The sequence below is a fragment of the Phascolarctos cinereus genome, unplaced genomic scaffold (genome assembly GCF_003287225.1).
Source record: "Phascolarctos cinereus isolate Bilbo 61053 unplaced genomic scaffold, phaCin_HiC Scaffold_726;HRSCAF=1367, whole genome shotgun sequence".
Taxonomy (NCBI): Eukaryota; Metazoa; Chordata; class Mammalia; order Diprotodontia; family Phascolarctidae; genus Phascolarctos; species Phascolarctos cinereus.
The window spans coordinates 269,717,282-269,735,406 of record NW_027556098.1 but is presented as its reverse complement, the minus strand read 5'-3'; the positions used below and the strand labels follow the sequence as shown (position 1 = coordinate 269,735,406).

Sequence of the window (18,125 nt, the reverse complement as noted above, 5' to 3'; positions counted from 1 at the left end):
ACGGATTCACAGAATTTTAGAAGTGGAAGGGACCTCAGTGGTTACTTGATCCAACCTATCCACCATAGCATACGCAATAAGCCTTTGCTTGAAGACCTCCAATGAGAGAGAAGTCACTACTCTACCTAGGTAGCTCATTCCACTTTTGGAGAGTTCTATTAAGTTGTTCCTGACCTCAAGCATAAATTTTGCCTTAACAACTTTCAGCTGCTTCTGTGTGGGGCCAAACAGGGTAAACTTAAAGTTTTCCCCACAACAGCCCTTTGAATCATGCCTCTCCCCACCCACTCTGTCTTCTCTTTTCCAGGTTAAGTACATCCATTCATTTCACACTTATGATATTAATTGAAGGCCCTTCACCATTGTGGCTGCCCTCTTCTGGGCCAATGGCCCAGAAATGTTATTTCAAATGCGGTCTGACCAGAGTACAGAACACGACCACTATCTTTTTATTCCTGGAAGCTGTGCTTCTCAATGCAGCCGAAGGTCACATTGGATTTTTCAGCTGTCACATTATGCTTTTGGCTTCATTGAGATTGCAGTCCAATAAAATCTTCACTTCGTTTTCAAACTGCTAATATGTCTACCATCTTGTACTTGTGAAAGTGATCTTTTACACTTTCTAAAGTTTACATTTATCAGATGAGAATACTTAAAGCACTGTGCAAATTTTAAGCTATTCTTCAGTTCTAATTAATTTCATTTTGTTATGTTTGGTCTAATGTTATCTGTTAAATTATTTTTGGATGCCAACTTGTGATCCAGTGTGCTAGTTATTCTTACCAACTTTGTGCCATCTACAAATTTAATGTCATCTATGACACTGTTAAACAGCATAGGGCTAAGCATGGTTCTTTGGAAAACTACATGAGGGAAGACCTCATGCCAAGCTGATATCAAATCACTAATGGCTAATCTAGCCATTCAACCAGCTGATTTCATATATCTACCCCATATCTTTCCACCTATCATCAGATACTGTCAAACGCTTTGCTTTTTAGGGAACTGGGTAAACTATATGGCATTCTAATGATCAGTTTAGGAACACTGTCAAAAATATGGCTGATCTGGCATGACCTTTTCTTAGTGGACCATGCTTTTTTAAAAAATTACCGCTTACCTTTCATATGTTCACCAATCATCACTCGAATGATGCATTTTAGAATTTTCACAGGAATCAAAGTCAAACTCACTTATCTACAATTCCATGGGCTCAATTTTTTCCTTTTGAAAACTGGGACATTCGCCTTCTCTAGTGCTAGGGTAATTGTTTTCCACTATTTTTCAAATATCATTGGTGGTGGAGCAGTAATATCTAATAGTTCTTTCAGTATACATTCTACCTAGGCCAGGCAACTCGAATTCATCAAGGGCAACTAGGTGCTATCTTACAATCTCTTCCCCTATCTTGATTCTATTTTCTGTTGTCAATCTTTTTATCTATCCTATGCAAAGTCAAATCTGCTTCCTCTCCAGGCTCAATTAATTCCTGACTCTAGCAAGCCATATTGTCTCTTCATCCTGGAATTTCACATCACTCCTTCTTGCCTTGCATTAGGAGCTCTAATTCTTCTGCCTTGTTGGTTTAGCCTTTGGCATTTATGTATACAAATAAGGCCATGGATTTTAGCATTGGCTCTTTTTGTTGCACTGTCTCCTGGGTACTTCAGAGTATCTTGACTACGATCCTTTCACTGTAGCTACCTTCTATTGGTGGATAAAGTCATTCTTCACTCATGCTTTTCATTTTAAAGCTCTTTTGTTTAGATTTTTAAGACACTGGGCAAATGCATTCTTACTGACCTTTGTTAGATATATTCCATCCCTGGCCAAGTGTTTTGTAATCCCTGTATTTTAAGTTGTTGTCTAAAACCCCTCCTTTTTTTCCCTCCAGATACTATCTTTTTAGTTGTTCACTTCCCAAATCAATTTTTCTCTTCTGCATCCTTTGTCTTCAAGGGAAAGTGAGGGAAATGTCCTTTCAGTTTCCAGTTTCCTCTTTCTGGCCTTGATTCCATACCTACCACTGTCTTCCCCCATAAAGATGATAATGGGGCACTGTCTGTTAGGACTTGATCAGATTTTCCTTTCTGTAGTCGAGTATTTGTAGATTAGATTTTAGGCAAATGGGACTTTTTCTGTAGGATGACATTTAATAGAAAGGCCTAGGAATCCTATCCTCTTCCTGCCCTCTAATCTTTGACTGCAGCAATTTGGATATAATTGTTTTTTGCCATTCTGGACACGCAAACAAAATCTTCCATTTAAAACTTGACACTGACTTTTTTGTGTGTTTTCTTGTTCACATTTTATTAATTTCCAATTTATTTCCTTTTCTTGGGACTTGGTGTTCCTAGACTCCAGGCTGATTCTAAGAGTCTTGCTTTACCAGACATCTTTCAAATTTGTTCCTTTAGATCTGCTCCCAGAATTCTTTAGAACTTAGTCCAATCTCTGACCCTACCTCAGCCTTAGGTAGACACTTCTGGGGGTGGTGGAAGAATGGAATGAGATATATTCTCTGGATGGTAACCCAGTTGCATTTGCTTTATTGGTTTTCAGTTATTATTTGCTTATAGGTTGATTTTTTCAACACTGCAGAAGGCCTCATCTTTTTTACTAATTCCTCATTGTATATGTTATATATTATGTGAAATGTGATGTGTTGAGAGCAAACTATGGTGATGGTGAAAATCCTTCTGCTCTTGCCTCCCCTAGTGAGTTGCTGCAAAAATTCTGATATGCAGATTTATGACCCATTTCTTGGTCATACTGAATTGTCTCAGAGGTAGGATTTTCTATGAACAGAGTGAAACATAAAATAGGGATGGAGAAGAAAACCTACTGATAATGATATTACTGGCTAGATATGACTAAAGAATTAAAAACTTAATCCCCCACCTTCCCCAATACAGCTCAAGAAGTTCAAAGGCAGAGCTTTTAGAAATAAAATATTCCAAATCTGAAACACCCCTCTGCCCGCTCAACTCTGATTTTTACATGGTTTCTCCTAAGAGAGTCCTGAAAATAAGATAATGGATGCAGGCCTATTCCTTCTCTCCAACTATGCTGTCTTTGTACCAGAGTTGGAGCAGCTAAGCAAATGTTGCTCATTCTAAATCTCCTGGTTTTTTGCTTTATTATTAAGATTCATATCACCAGAGCTCTGGCAAAACAAATCACTAGAGTTTTATCAGTATATTCTTCCTCTACTTCTTCTGCCCCATTTTTTTTTTTTGTCTATTTGGGTAATTACACTGTAGAAAAAGTTCAGGAGCAGCTAGGTAGCACAGTGGATAGAGCACCGGCCTGAAGTCAGGAGGCCTGAGTTCAAATCCAACCTTAGACCAAACACTTGACACTTACTAGCTGTGTGAACCTGGACAAGTCACTTAACCCCAATTGCCTTAAGAAAAAGAAGCTCACCATTTATGTGCACCTTACAGCAATTCAATCTTATCAGCAGAAACTTGTGGCTGGGAGTGAATTTTGTTCCAAAGCAAATGAACTAAGTAGAAAATCTCAGACAGGCTGAACAATAATCACCTCTACAGCATAACAATGAAGATCTCCAGGGAGAAGAAACCCACTATTCCAATATATCCTGTCCTGTTTTTGTGTAGCTCTCAGTAAGTTTTTTCTTTCTTACTTTTCAAACTTAAATTTACAACTTCTATCCATTGCTCTCATACTTGGCCCCAAAGGGAACAATTAATCTTAATTCTTCTCTTCCATGATAGTCCGTCAAATATTCAAAGCCAGCTATCATGCCCATTCTCTCAACCTTCATTTCCTCCTCCCCCCAATAGGCTAAATGATTCCTAGTTCCCTTAGCTAATCCTCATGTTATGATTTTTGAATTCCTTCACTGTCCTGGTTGCCTTCTGAATGCTCTCTAGCTCATCAGTGTCCTTCCTAATTATGTGGCAGTGTTGACTCATACTCACCCAAACTCCCATAATCTCTTTCAGTTACATCTCTCTCCTTCATCTTATACTTATAAAGCTGGTGTCGAATTTATCCTAATCTGAACATACTCAATTTGGTCAATGTCTCAATGGTCTGAAATAAACTCCAGTAGTTCCCTATTGCATTCGGGAACTGATACAAAATGTTCTGTTTAGCATTCAAAGCTCTTCATAAGCTAGTCCCCTTCTCTTTCTGGTCTTTTTGTACCCCACCCCCACCACATATGCTTTGATCCAGTGACACTAGCCTCTCGGGTGTTCCACAAACAAGCTGTTCCATTTCTCACCTCTGGGAATTGTATGCTTAGCACAGTACCTGGGACACAGTGATGCTTAATGCTTACTGATTAGATCCTGATTCTGTCATCCAAATGTAACTATCTTTTGTAGCTTCTTACAAGCCAACTATCAAAGTGGCCTTTCAGAGTTAACATCTGTTTTTCTCTCAAGTTTGGCTTCAAAATATTTTTATTTGGTTTGATCTTTAAGTCCTAAGATAACCCACTGTAGCTTTTCTGAGGTCTTTACCCTTCCCTTTAAGAGGCATTTTTATTTAGGATCTGAACCTGTCTGGGGCTAACTTGTTTTTTTGGTCCTTTTGAAATTAAAGCAAGTTACTTAACTCTAGCCAAAGACAATCATTAATGTTAAACTGTTTGTAGATGTTAACTCAATTAAGTAGCAGGAAATAAGATTTAAATAGTAGCAGCAGGGTGTCAGGGGTGACTCAGAGATACATATATCAAAGTATTACTCTAACAGGAACCAAAAACTTTTAATGCCAGTTCTAGCTTTTGAATGGAGTCACTTTGCTCATCCTCTGATTCTCAAATTGTGTTTAGGCTCAATCCCCTTATTTTCCATGAGGAAAATGAGGCCAAGAGGATAAGTGACTTTTCCAAAGTTATACAGCAGGCGCTCCCAATACAGATAGGAATCCATGCTGTAAGGGAAAGAACTATCTGTAAAATGGGCGTGTACTTAAATCAAGTATAATCAGAGTTAAAGAACTGACTTCAGGCAAAGGAAAATTTGATAGTTCCAGAGTCAGCCCCCCCTCATAGGGTCTTTTCTATTACTGGGGGTGTGTAAGACACTATAGAGAATTGTTCAATTCTCTGCACATTTATCCAAGACACTGAGGCACAGCATCTAGCACAGTGCTTTTATGCAGTAGGTGCTCAACAAATTCTCCTCAAGCAAAGTCCTCTTCCTTTTCAGAGAGACAAGTTAGGAACAATCATTTCCTCTGCCCTCAGATACCATTCACCACTTTAGCTAGAGGTGAGAAATATATGATTAAATAACAACAAATAGAAAAGGTTTACTGCATAAAACATTAATAATATATTTTAATGAAAAAATCTTAGCCTCATGTTTCTATCCAAAGACACTCAAAACTAGAGTTTCCCTGCCCTTTTTGCCCAACTGTACCTCAATTTTGGACCTCAATAAGGACCAGTTTGGAGAAATTTTTTTCTTTTTGTATTTCAAAACTTTTTTTTTTGAAGATTAAACAACCAGGCTAGCAAAAAAAAGTACTCAATACATAACTCTCCTTATATCAAACAAGCTAGTATTTCGGTACAACGTTACTATACAGAATATATACAGTACATGTAGGATCACAAAGCAAACACTACAGGCTCAGAACAGATTTAAAAAAACATGATATTCACATTGATTACAACAACTCTAAAAATGATTGTAACGTTCAAACGGCACTTAGTTTACAAAAAAAGTCACAAAAATATATATATATATATATGTATATACACATATATAGCCACCAAGAACTATGGTTCCTGAAAAATACTAATAGCCAGATACTAGTATATAAAATGTGAATTTTTAAACATTGTACACATTAAACAAAAGCAAAAAAACCCAAACCATTTCTATTGTTGAAAGTCAAACATGCCAAGTAACTTAGTTGTGGCCACTGTCACCAAAAGAAGCTATATTTGAATGAGATGACAACTGGACATAGAGCTGGTGATTGGGGACTGGCACAGTTAAAAGTTTTACTGTTGCTAGGAGCTGGGGGGGAGGGGAGGGAAGAAGTGGGAGAATACACACCACCACCCACCTACATAATTTAATTCACATTTTTCCTCCAGCAATATCCTATCTCAAGGGTTTCACAAACTGCCAGTGCCCAGAAAGTCATAAAATGGCAGGGTTAAGAAAACCACCCCCAAATTTCCTTGTTGCCAGGGATATAGGCAAAATATTAAAGCATGCATCAGTTAAACAAAACAGTCACCCATCTGGAAGACAGTGGGATATAGTTTTCATCTAGTTTTTATTTTTTTTGGTGGGGCCAGATCTGTTAGCTCTGTAAAACACTGAGCTACTATGGCAGCTAATATGAAACCATTAAAAAAAAAGTACACTTTTATATAAAAATCTAGTTCTCTTGCATTAAAATCATGAATTGTTTTCATGTGTCTCTTTAGGGGTCATTGCTTTTCATAATGTTTTGTATTAATCACCACCAATTTCTTCTATGATAGTCAGATTATGGCCTTTGATCTCAATTTGACTATCTTTTTATGTTGCTATAGAGAAAGACAATTAGAGTCTTGGAAAATTCATTTTATTCTAAAAAAATGAGAATTTTAAATTTTAAAAAAAAGGGGTCCATTCTAAAAGTATCTTTCACAAATATATATATATTTAAATATTAAAATACTAGGACTTTTATAAAATGGCTTTTGAAAAGATGGTATATGTACAATTGAGACATATACTATCCTCCAAGTTGGATATAAGGTGCCACAAAGATGCCCAAAAAGAGGCAGGCAATATCTGATGCACCACGAGGCACCAGAAACCAGAGAAATTATATGGTCTTGGAAACTTAGACCAAAACCAAGTTTTGGGGGATCACAGGTTTTTTTTTTAAGTTAAAACAATGTTTTAAAATCTCTTGTAATAATAAGCATTGGAAGCCATTACTTGTTAGGAAAAAAAATGAACAAAGTTCATGGTCTTATTCCTTCCAAATACCTGATGCGAATCATTCATATCAGGCACCTGAAAGTTGAAAAGCAGTGCAATTTTCAAAACTTTGCTATTCTCTCAGTATGAGAGACTTTAATGTCAACACGAGAATTAAACTGATAATTAGAATAAGCCACCTAAGGAAACAATATTTATAATTTTACAACAAAGATTTTTGCTCTAAGTATCTGCTCCTATGGGCCTAGAGACAGACTTCTCCTAAAATGAACAGTTTCTACTAATGGTAACAGTAACTTAATGTACATCAAGAGGGAAATGATTAGTGTTCCCTCAAAGCAGGGAAGAAACATTTCTCCCTCATCAGATGTACTTTGGTATGTGAGCATTCATCAATGAGACTTTTAACTTGTCCAGCATGAAAGGAGAGGGTTTCCTTAAACTGCATCATGAAATTCAGCTACGGTTATAAACTCTGTGTGTGTGTGTGTGTGTGTGTGTGTGTGTGTGTGTAAAACCAGGAATTTTAAGAATCACAAAACTAAAATCTGAATGAACAAAGTGATAGTATGTCAAAAGATCATAGTTAAAATCTAGACTAGAAGCCTAACCAATAAATGCAATCAATTGAAAAGACAGAGCTGGCAACTGAAGAATTTTTAAATCAGGCACTTCAAAATTAAATGACCAAAAAATTATTTTTCAAAAGTATGAATACAGTTAGCTGCATTCCTAAGCTCTCTGCAAACTGTTATTATGTACACTAGAAATTCAATATAATAGTATTTGCTATAGAGTGAAATTTGGTATAAGGTAGATCCCACTTGGAACCTACAGACAGGAGCTTAGTTACTGAGGCATGAAATGAACTTTGTTATGACAATCTCAAATTATATACCTCAGCAGCATTATATGGATGAAGGCTATGAATATATTACTACTTATATAAACATGGAAATATTATCTCAGGAGAATTTAGTGTGCAAGTTAGGTAAAAGTTTTTCTGTTTTAAGAATCTCACTTTCACAAACTCAATCCTTTTGTACTTTTTTTCTACCCCAAAAACTATATTCATTATGACATAATAAATGTGTCTAAGAGCATCAGTTTATTACAAAACAGAAAAATGCAGTGACTAGTTTGAGTGTAAAAAGTAATCGAAAGGTTGAAGGTACAAAGTTTTCTTCTGAAAAAGAAAATAAGACTTCTATTAACAATTCTCCCACAAACTGCTGTAGCCTCAAATAACTTAGGGCCTTAGTTGTATTGAATGTAAAACGATACTTTCAACTGTCAGAGATGGTTCTCTTCATTGAATCTGACACTGGTCCAGTGAACAGTTAATTCAGAATAATGTGTTTTACCTTGAATCACTATTGCCCACTAAACATGGTGAGGCTAACTGGGGGATTCCTAAGAAAATACAAATAAATAGCCACATTGTCAAACAACTTTGAAACCAAAAGGGGGAATCAGGTATGGACTAATAGAGGCCCAATTTAATGTTTTAAATTTGATAACTTACTTAAGAAGCCTATGGGACTATTCATAGCTTTATAAACCCCTCAAAGTATATATTCCAAAATATCATTTTTTTTCACATCTTTGTAATTTTGTTTTATTGCTTAAGGAAAGGAAACTTAGGTTAGTATTTGAGTATTTTAAGTCAATCATAAATGGAAAGGAGATGTCATTTTGATAATTTCTTTCAGTTATTTACTTCAGAATGGTAATACTTTTAAATCCATGTAATTATTTGAAAAATTATTTAACTACACCCACATGAGACAGTCTTTTAAAGCAAGACAGAGATGTCAATAAACTGATTTGTAACCACAATCCAAATCCCTCAGTTAAACCATAAAACACTTCAGTTAAAGATAAACTTCTTTATATACTACCACAACTGCAGAATGGCTACTGAATTATGCTGTAAATGGTAAATACTTTGGGGGAGGGGCTGGTTACAATAAATCACAAAGACCAAAGCATTACAAAACAATCTTCACAATGAGAACCAGTAAACAAGTTCCTTCTATATAGCTTTGGTTACTGCACTAACTCTTGGACCAATAAGATCAATAATAGTTTAACCCTAGCAGACTGAAAAAGCTAAATCAGTTTCTAAGGAGTTCCTCTTAGTCAAGAATGTATGTACTAGAAGAATTTGGCTCAGGAGGCATAATTTAATTGAGCAATTAACAGTAAATTAAGTTTGCTAAACATTCTATCAGATTTAACCTACTGAAAAATATTTTAGCAAGATAGCAGACTCTTGTTTGTTTTAAAGAACTAAAGGACACATATGGAGCTATATTTACTGTGATCCAGAACTGAATTTGAAATAATTTTGCATAATGAAGTGTAAGACTAAACTGTGGTTAACTACCCAAATATTTTTACCCCCTTAAGTCAACTTTGCACTTGAAAACTTTAATAATTGGATTGATTAAATGTGTATTATTTAAAATTCAAATTAAGAGTAGTCCAACAACTCATTAAATTTTTTTGAAACTGTGTCATCATAATAATAACATCAAGACTCCCCATTTATAACCTCTTACAGAAAAATTAAACCTAATACTACATAACAGAATACCAATTCTTCCCTGCCTCCTAGCCCCAAGACTGGATACATCCCCCTTTCCTAAGTAGATTTACAACTTAAATACTGAGAAGAACAACACTGGTGATGCTAAAATGCCTGTAATGCTTTCTGTGGCCTAGGGCTAAAGGGCTGACCAATACATATTATTATGCATAATGGCATACAGTGAACTTTCACCATTGCTAATGGAAAGAACAGAATTAAGACAGAATGAGCTAATGTAGCTGTGACACCTGGCATCAAGGGGTTAGTTATGAGCACCTTTGCTCATTTCTAACGTACACTAGACTTATTTAGCAGATTAAAAATAAAAGCTTTTCTTACATAAAACCCTTAGTTTAAAAAAGACAGTTTGTGATACATCCTAAAACTTTAAGCCCATTAAAACATAGCACTACGTTTTGGGGGACATAAAAAAATAGCTATATTAAATAATCTAAATGAAAACATTCTGATGCTTAGGTACTGTGGTGGTAATTTCTGTGGGAAAATAAAACAAGCACTGGTATTTTCACCCCTTTGTATACTCTCCCACAAATTAATAATAAAAATTGCTTTCAGGCCCTTTTAGAGAAATTAAGAAAAGTAGAAATAAACATAATATCTGCAATAATTCTATAGCATAATTTTCTAAAAGCCAAATATCCTTGTACCAAATGTATTTTAGTGAAACTATCTACCTTTCCCCTCAAAAACAAACCAAGGATTTCATTTAAATGTTCTCATAGGAAATATCTGCTAAATACCTAGTATAAGTTGTTTTTTTGGGGGGGGAGGTGGGGAAGAGAGGGAAATGGAAGTAGTAAGGAATTAGTGAAGTTTAAGAGGCTGTTAAAATTTACACAAACCTGGAAATCTGGACATTTGAAATTTCCATTTGTAGAGAGTATCCAGTGTTGCTTATTTCACATTGAGAATATAGCCAGGCTTCTTGAGAGCAACTACCGTATATAGAGCTCTCTTACCTTATTGCTCAGTTCTCAGGACAGGATAGGAAGCTCAGATGGAATTATTTAATTCTACCTACTTCTTCCTTCTACCCTGAACACTGCCTTTTCCTTCTGTAGCTGTGCATCGACATTAAATAAAAAGGGAAGAGATACTAAAATGTCAAAAAGAAGGGAGAAATGAATGCTTCATATTCACTATGGACACTTTATCACTTTTCCCCATTCAAAAAAAATGGGAACACTATTAACTCCTTGATTTTTTGGTGGGGAAGAAGGGGGAGGAGGTTCACTTCTTGCTTTTGATTTAAAAAGAAACTAAGTTTCATTTATTATGTAACAGAAAAAGATAGGACAATACATTAAAATTAATTTAAAAGCCTATATTCTTTAGTATGGATGCAGCACTGTTTCAAAAAGATGACGAACTGTTGCAAAAAGTAACTCAACCCAGTCAGCAAAAAAGTGTAACTGGTGGTATACTATTTAACTTATCTTCCTAAAAAGTTCACAGGTAAGCCCTATAACTGGGTACAAAATTGGCAACAACAGTTTCATGGAAGCAGGGTAGGGAGATGGAAGCAAGATTGGAAGATGAGGTAAGTACATTTTGAAGGAGGTTGAGCAAGTACCTTTTTATTCTAAGAAAAATCTGCATGAGTTAACTTTTGCCTATCTTTGTGTCTGTAAAAATTAGAAAATATTTAATGTTAAAATCTTTCAGAAGAAATTATGTAAATTCTGTTATAAAGGAATATAATTTATAATCTTACAGCATTTCTACCTTCATAAAGCCATGAAAGAGAAACAACTCAAAATTTGATTAAATTTAGACAATGAATTAGTCAATTTTTGAAATGGAAACTAGTCCAATGAAATTAGCATATTTCTATTAAAAATAATTCTACAATTACTGCCCAGCACCTGACAACAATGCAGATAGTTTATGTTTTAATCAGGGAATTGTTTTTGCCATTTCCTTTTCATATTCTACACAAGTGCTTTTATAATTTACTTTGGGTAACTATATGCAGAAACAAAGGATTACTTCAAATTTTATAATCCGTGGAATCAACATATATTTTCTTTGGAGGCTCAAGATCAGTGATGCTTTAATGGCACTAGGTGTGCTACAGAACATAATCACTAGCATCACAGAAGCTTCAATTCTGACTCAGGGAGTTGAATACCACAGCAGCATGAGGAATACCCACTAATCCAATGCTCTAATGTTACTGTTACCCTAACTGTACTTGTCAGATCTTTGCAGATGCCTTCATGAATATAAGACCAATAGTTCCAATTGAGTCTTTTTTAAAGCTAGAAAAAAAATGGAACCACAAACTTCTTACTTTATTGCTTTAAGTGTCTATACAAGCTCTAGTAACTGCTGCCTTTAATAAACCTGGCAATAGTTTAAAATATTTTGGAAAAAGAATAATTTATCAGACTTTTTGTAAACAGCCCCTTGTTGGGTTAAGAACTTGGCCTCTACCGAGAACTCCTTGTTTTATCCCAAACAGAATAATAAAAATCACCAACAGTATATATACATATGTATAAACATAAAAGACTCCAATATTTTTCCTTCAATAAATTTGCTGCTGGGCCAGTATTTGAAAAATAAAATACAACTGAAGATGGGGCAAGAAGAAAATGTACTGGACAATAAACCACTTAATAAACCAAACGTCAACAGTCATAGGTCAGGTAAACCAAGCTTTCAGCCAAAAATTATGGCATGAAGATGTGTAGACTAGTTTGTTTTAGGACAGAATGTATATTATTCTCCTTATCTCTCAATTTCTAAATGCACAGCTGGACTTAAAAGAAAAATCATAGTTTCTTGCAGATCTCCACATAAGCAAGAAATATGCATTTGGAGAAGTGTGAAACATTAAAGGATAGAGTACCATAAAAAAAGAATAACAAAGCTTCAAAAAGGCAATTTCGTTAAGTTTCAGAAATATTTACCATAACAATTTGAGAACAAAAACTTTACTGTAAACAGTTTAAGAAAACAGTAGGCTCTACAAAATATTGTTCAAGGTCTAAGTAGAGGGATAAGTATCTACTTAGTATATTGGTCTGTATGGTAATATATTTCTGGCATATATTTGCATTTTAGTCAGATTAAAAGTCTTCTGCTTTCTTCTTTCCCCAATGGCTTGCAGACAAGAGGCAACCTACAGTAATGGTGGAAGAAGAAATTACTAAGTGTTTTGAGTCAGTCAGTTTTCCTTAAGTGTATCACAGCTTCTATTTTGATTTGACATGATCTTACTGTTCCATTCAGTCTTAGAGTGATCTCTTTGTCATGAAAAATATGACACCTGTTGCAATTTTCTGTTTAAAGCATAGCTACAAAATAAAAAGGATTTCCCCCCACTACACCCTTTCTTCTTTAAAAAATTAAACTAAAAATGTACAGAACCAAGCACAGGCACTTTCTAAAATAAAACAAAACATAACAAAACAAAAACAACGCCAAACCATGAAATTATTCAATAGTAATAGAAGATAGCTCCAATTTTGGGGGGTCATCTCTAATTGTCTCAGTACTGGCACTGGTCTTTGGCTGCTCTGGCATTTCTTCCTCCTTTTCTGTCAGACCACCAAGAGACCCCAAGGGAAAAGTGCTTTCGCAATTCTGAGTTGATGAGACCTGTGAAATGACAGGCATTTGGACAGAGGAACTGCTTTCAAAACTGTGTTCTCCAAGCTCGTACTGAACAAGGGTCTCTTCTTGTTCCTGGTTTAAGTAGTCCGGTACTAGGAAATCACTAAATGAGGGGCAAAGGACAAAACACAAAGTTATTTTTCCAAGAAGCATTAACTGCAGTAAAGTCCTTGCCCAACCAAATTATTACTAAAACTTAAAGGAAAAGAAAATTTGATTTGCAACATAGGTATTTCTTATAGCACTGCTCCTAAGTAAAATTAAAGGAGACCAAACCTGTGGTATTTTGTATTGCTTGTAATTCTACAACAGCTTTACATTCTAGTTTATTGTCCTCTCTAAAGTTTCTTACCATAATCACATCATATTTCTTTTCGGCTAAGAAAATGATCTTTAGGGTATTTCTACACTCAAAAGTTATGAAAATGTTAAACTGGGAATACGAATTCCTACATTAATCAGAAATAAAAATGAAATGCTAGTAGGCATACATATATTTCAAGACTACAGTGTGTAGAGATAGTGAAAATATTACTGAATTTGGGGGGGAAGGGAGAGGAGATGTTCTATGAGGGACATAACTATGCTTATAAATATGTTAAAGTGTGTAAAGGGGCTGAAGAATGCTTTCAAAACTATGTCCACATACTGGAAAAATAAAGTCTACATAACTGGTATTTGGAGCAATTACCACAACCTTTTATTTTAGATGTGCCTCCCTGTTTAACTGGTAAAACCCAAGAACACTACATTAATATATTAAATATCAAAACACTTAAATTCTTCTCTAAAGAAAAAAGAAAACTATCTGCACAGCTATTAGAGGGTATACGTAAACAGGGTGTATCTAATCATCAAAGTACCTAAAAAGCTGAAAATGCCAATATGCTATCTAAAAGTGCTTAAGAATGGAATGGGCCTGTCATCCTTAGCTCAATATCTGCATCTGAAAAACACTGTCAACAATCCATTGACAGAAAAATATCTGCTTGATGGGCAAATTAAGGGAAGAATGCCTAACTGCATAAACACAAGAAGAAGTATCAACTACTCTACACGTTGATTTTTAAAACTATTTGTGGCGAGCAGGGATTTTGGACATTTTTACCTAGCAAAGAATGTTAAAAAACACAAAAACAAAAAACATTTCTTCTGTTAGTAATACTCAAACAGAGAATTAAGGAATCTGTAAAAAAAGAATACTACATCTTAGTGATTTTATTAAAAAGTGTCAGAAACATAAAAGGCACTTGTCCTAATGCTTAAGAATATGAAAATTGCTTCTAAATACTAACAGGAGTCAGTAAAATACATGCTCACACTAACAAAAACAATGGTGCTTTTAAATATGAACAGCAAATTATTTTAAAGGAAAGTGTTATTTTCCAATTTTACAGATATATCTAGCAACATAAAAACACTGCATTTATGGGAGTATTTTAAAAATATTTTGCCAAAAGAGAGACAGTCTATATCCTACCTTTTATGAAAATACAAAACTGATCTTATCACTATATCCATTAAAACAAGCATATCTTTTGAATGAAATGTCAGTATTTATCTCAGTTTCTTACCCTGCTGGGTAAACTATATACAAATCCAACCTCAAAAAGATACTAGACCAGGGGTGGGGAACTGCCCGCTAGGTCCTCGGATGCAGCTTTTTGATTAAGTCCAAGTTTTACTGAACAAATCCTTTTATTGAGGGGATTTGTTCTGTGAAGTTCAGATTCAGTCAAAGGGCTGCACTTGAGGACCTAGACGGCCACATGTAATCTTGAGGCTGCAGGTTCTGCACCTGCGTACTAGACAATAAATTTAGGGAGCTAAATCCTTGTGCATACTTGGATTTAGGAATATTTTACCTAGCAGAAAAATAAAAAATCAAGTCATTCTCAGACACTGGGGTGAAGATAGAAGAAATACTTATGAATTAATTCTCCAAAAAAGATTTTCATTCAAATTCCAATAGCAATTTTAAGCAGTAATTAGCAGTGGCAGTAATAACAGTAGTTAACAGCAGCTAGCATTTGAACAGTGCTTTAAGGTTTACAAAGGCACTTTAACTTTACAACTATTACCCCACTTTATTCCTCACAAAAACCAACCTTGGGAGGAAGGTGCTATTTTACAGAAGAAGAAATTGAGTCAAACAAAAGTTAAGAGACTTGACCAGAGTTGCAGTTACTAAGTATATAAGCAGAATTTGAACTCAGGTCCAATGCTCTATCCAAAGCACCATGTAGCTGTTTGTATGCAAATTTCACTACACAAGGGATATACTTTGACCTCTAAAAAATTATTGCTTCAATATCTCTAATTGCTTTAAATATTTCATCAATTTTGATTAACTAAGTCTTTCATCATGTCTGAGTTAAGAAAATTTCACTGTTAGGGCATAACTTTTTTCATGACTGGACATTTTACCATCAGACCATTTAGCAGTAATCAAAGAAAGTACAATGAAAATTTGCACGGGCCCAAACATTTATCCAATGTACAAATTTTGACAAAATCTTAAGATGATGTTAGAAAGGAGACTAGACATATAAAACAAAAGAACCACATTCATTTGCTGTTCAAAGTATAATGCCTAAATAAGTTTACTTGGTTCACATAATCAATTATAATCTTCCAACTTAGAGAAAACTGTACACATAAAATTAAAGTTCTATAGTATGAGAATCATAAAGATATAAAAAATTCAGTTTACCAATGAAAGGATAGTTAAAACTTGGCCACTGTGCCAAGCAACCAAAGGGAGACCAATATTTGGGAAGCAGGAACTAAATATACTAAGCAAATTTTGCCCCTAAAATAAGAATGTTTTGCTTTCAGGAAAAAAAGAACGTTGGTAACAAATAGAACACTGCCAAAAACCAAAATCCTTTTATAAATGTTAACTTGAAAGTTAAGAATGTTATAGTGTTTATGAGCTCAGGACACAGGCAGTTTTCAATAAGTACTAAAAAAATTGGGGGAAAATAGAAATGTAACTCTTCTGAAAATTATTATTGATAGCAGTCTACCTAAGGAGAAAGACAAAAGAAAGAAGGGATTATTTTACTGATCTTGTTCAAAATGGTAAAAAGGAAATAAATGCAATTTATCTATCATAGTATACTCCAAAGCTCCTCTATAAAAATATTCCATTTGATAAAAATATTCTCATAGGGCTTAAAAGAAAAAAGAAATGATCAAACATCTATTCTTACCCAAAAGTGTCTGAAATAATTCATTAGAGCCAAATATTATTTGATATGGCTAATTGTAGTCCACTATGCAAATAACATTAATTTTATAGAATGATTTTGTTAGCTTACTATTATTTTAAAAATAACATTTAAAAGTGCTCTGATTACTGTAAAAAATCTTAATAGTGAGCATATAAAATGTATACAACTAAGAAGTGATCAGATTATGGATAGTGGAGTGGGAGTTAAAAGTGAATGTGACTGCAGTTAGCTGGCAAACCTGATAAAAAGCACAGCAGGCTGCCCTGAAAGTAGGAAGAGAGAGTTTAGAAAAGCAGTTTCCCTGGTTAGATTTTTGTTGTGCACCTCACCTGCTCTGGAAGTAGTTTGCTAGCTCTGACGCTTCATGATTCAGACTCCTCAGGTGAACGATTAAATTTCCAGAGTTGGTGAACATGGCGCCACAAGTTTTGCACTCGTAAATCCGAGGCTTGCGGATAATGTGCCGGGAAACCCGCATGTGGTGTTTATATTCCCCGAAGGAAGTGAAAGTGGCACTACATATCTGGCACCGGAAACAGCGTTTACCTTCATGCTTTAGGCGATGCATCTTTAGCGAGTAAGCCCGGGTGAACTTTTTCCCACAGCGATCACACTGAAATGGTTTAATGCCTGTGGGGAAGAAAGAATATTGTTTCTATGAAAGAGACAATTTGGAAGGCCTAAATCAAACAGATTTTAATTTTATTGAAACAGATTTTTAAAATGCAATTTTGTTGCCATATGCAACTTTAAAACCCAAAATTATTAGCAAAAAACATTCTCTAGAATGCTTCAGAAACAGGAGACAGAATAGTGATGTGTGCCACTATTACTGGTCATGGTAAAACCAAATGATTATTGCTTCAATGAGGGGATATGGTAAATCATATGGTCATGTTCAAATTTTTAATTAATGACTTAAAGGGATATATGGCAAACTTATTAAATTTGCAGATAATACAGAGCTGGTAGAGATAACTAATGATGGATGATAGAAACAAAATCCAAAAACATCTTTCCAACATACTATTGAGTCAAATCTATGAGATGAACGAGGATAAATGTAAAGTTCCCAATTTGATTTAAAAGTCTCAATTACACAAGCACTGGGCAACAGAGAAGCTACATAATAGTTCATGTAAAACAAAAAAACCTGACGGTTAATAGCAACAATAATAAATGACTCACACTTAAGATCTCTAAGATTATACTGTTTTCTTTTTCTTTTCTTTTTTTTTTTGGTGAAGCAATAGGGGTTAAGTGACTTATCCAAGGTCACACAGCTAGTAAGTGTCAAGTGTCTGAGGCCATATTTGAATTCAGGTCCTCCTGACTTCAAGGTTGGAGCTCTATCCACTGTGCCACCTAGCTGCACCTATACTGTTTTTTTTACAAAAATAAAAAACAACAACAAAAAAACTCAAACCCCTTCATAAATAGTGTCCACAAAACAAGGGAAGTGATAATCCTGTCAAACTTTTGTCCCTGTACTGCATTCAGTTCTGCTGCTACATTTTAGAAAGAAAAGTTGATGTAAATCCTAAGGGAAAGGCCCAGGGTGATGATGAGACTTTAAAATATGCTATACAAGATCTGATCAAAAGAACTGTGAATGCTTAGCTTGGAGAAGAATAAAGTTTTGGAAAGTCCATGGGTTAGATGGTAGTCTGGTGGCAATAGTGACTCTTGTAGAAGAGGGATTATTATCTATTTTGCTTGACC

At 34.9% G+C, this 18,125-nt stretch overlaps 1 protein-coding gene across 6 annotated transcripts in view; it reads right to left on the bottom strand.

Moving 5' to 3' along the window:
* Window positions 1-5,291: 5,291 nt before the first annotated feature.
* ZBTB44 (zinc finger and BTB domain containing 44) overlaps window positions 5,292-18,125 on the bottom strand; it is a 68,340-nt gene continuing 55,506 nt past the window's right edge. For 4 of the 6 annotated variants that reach the window (XM_020963773.2, XM_020963774.2, XM_020963775.2 and 1 more), the window contains 2 exons: window positions 16,733-17,033; window positions 5,292-13,270 (listed from right to left, as the gene is read on the bottom strand). In XM_020963773.2, coding sequence (XP_020819432.1) covers window positions 12,988-13,270; window positions 16,733-17,033 — 584 coding nt within the window. In that variant the 3' untranslated portion in view covers window positions 5,292-12,987. Of the gene's footprint in view, window positions 13,271-14,383; window positions 16,197-16,732; window positions 17,034-18,125 lie in introns of those variants that run through there. The other 2 variants (XM_020963777.2, XM_020963776.2) reach the window with 2 other exon arrangements.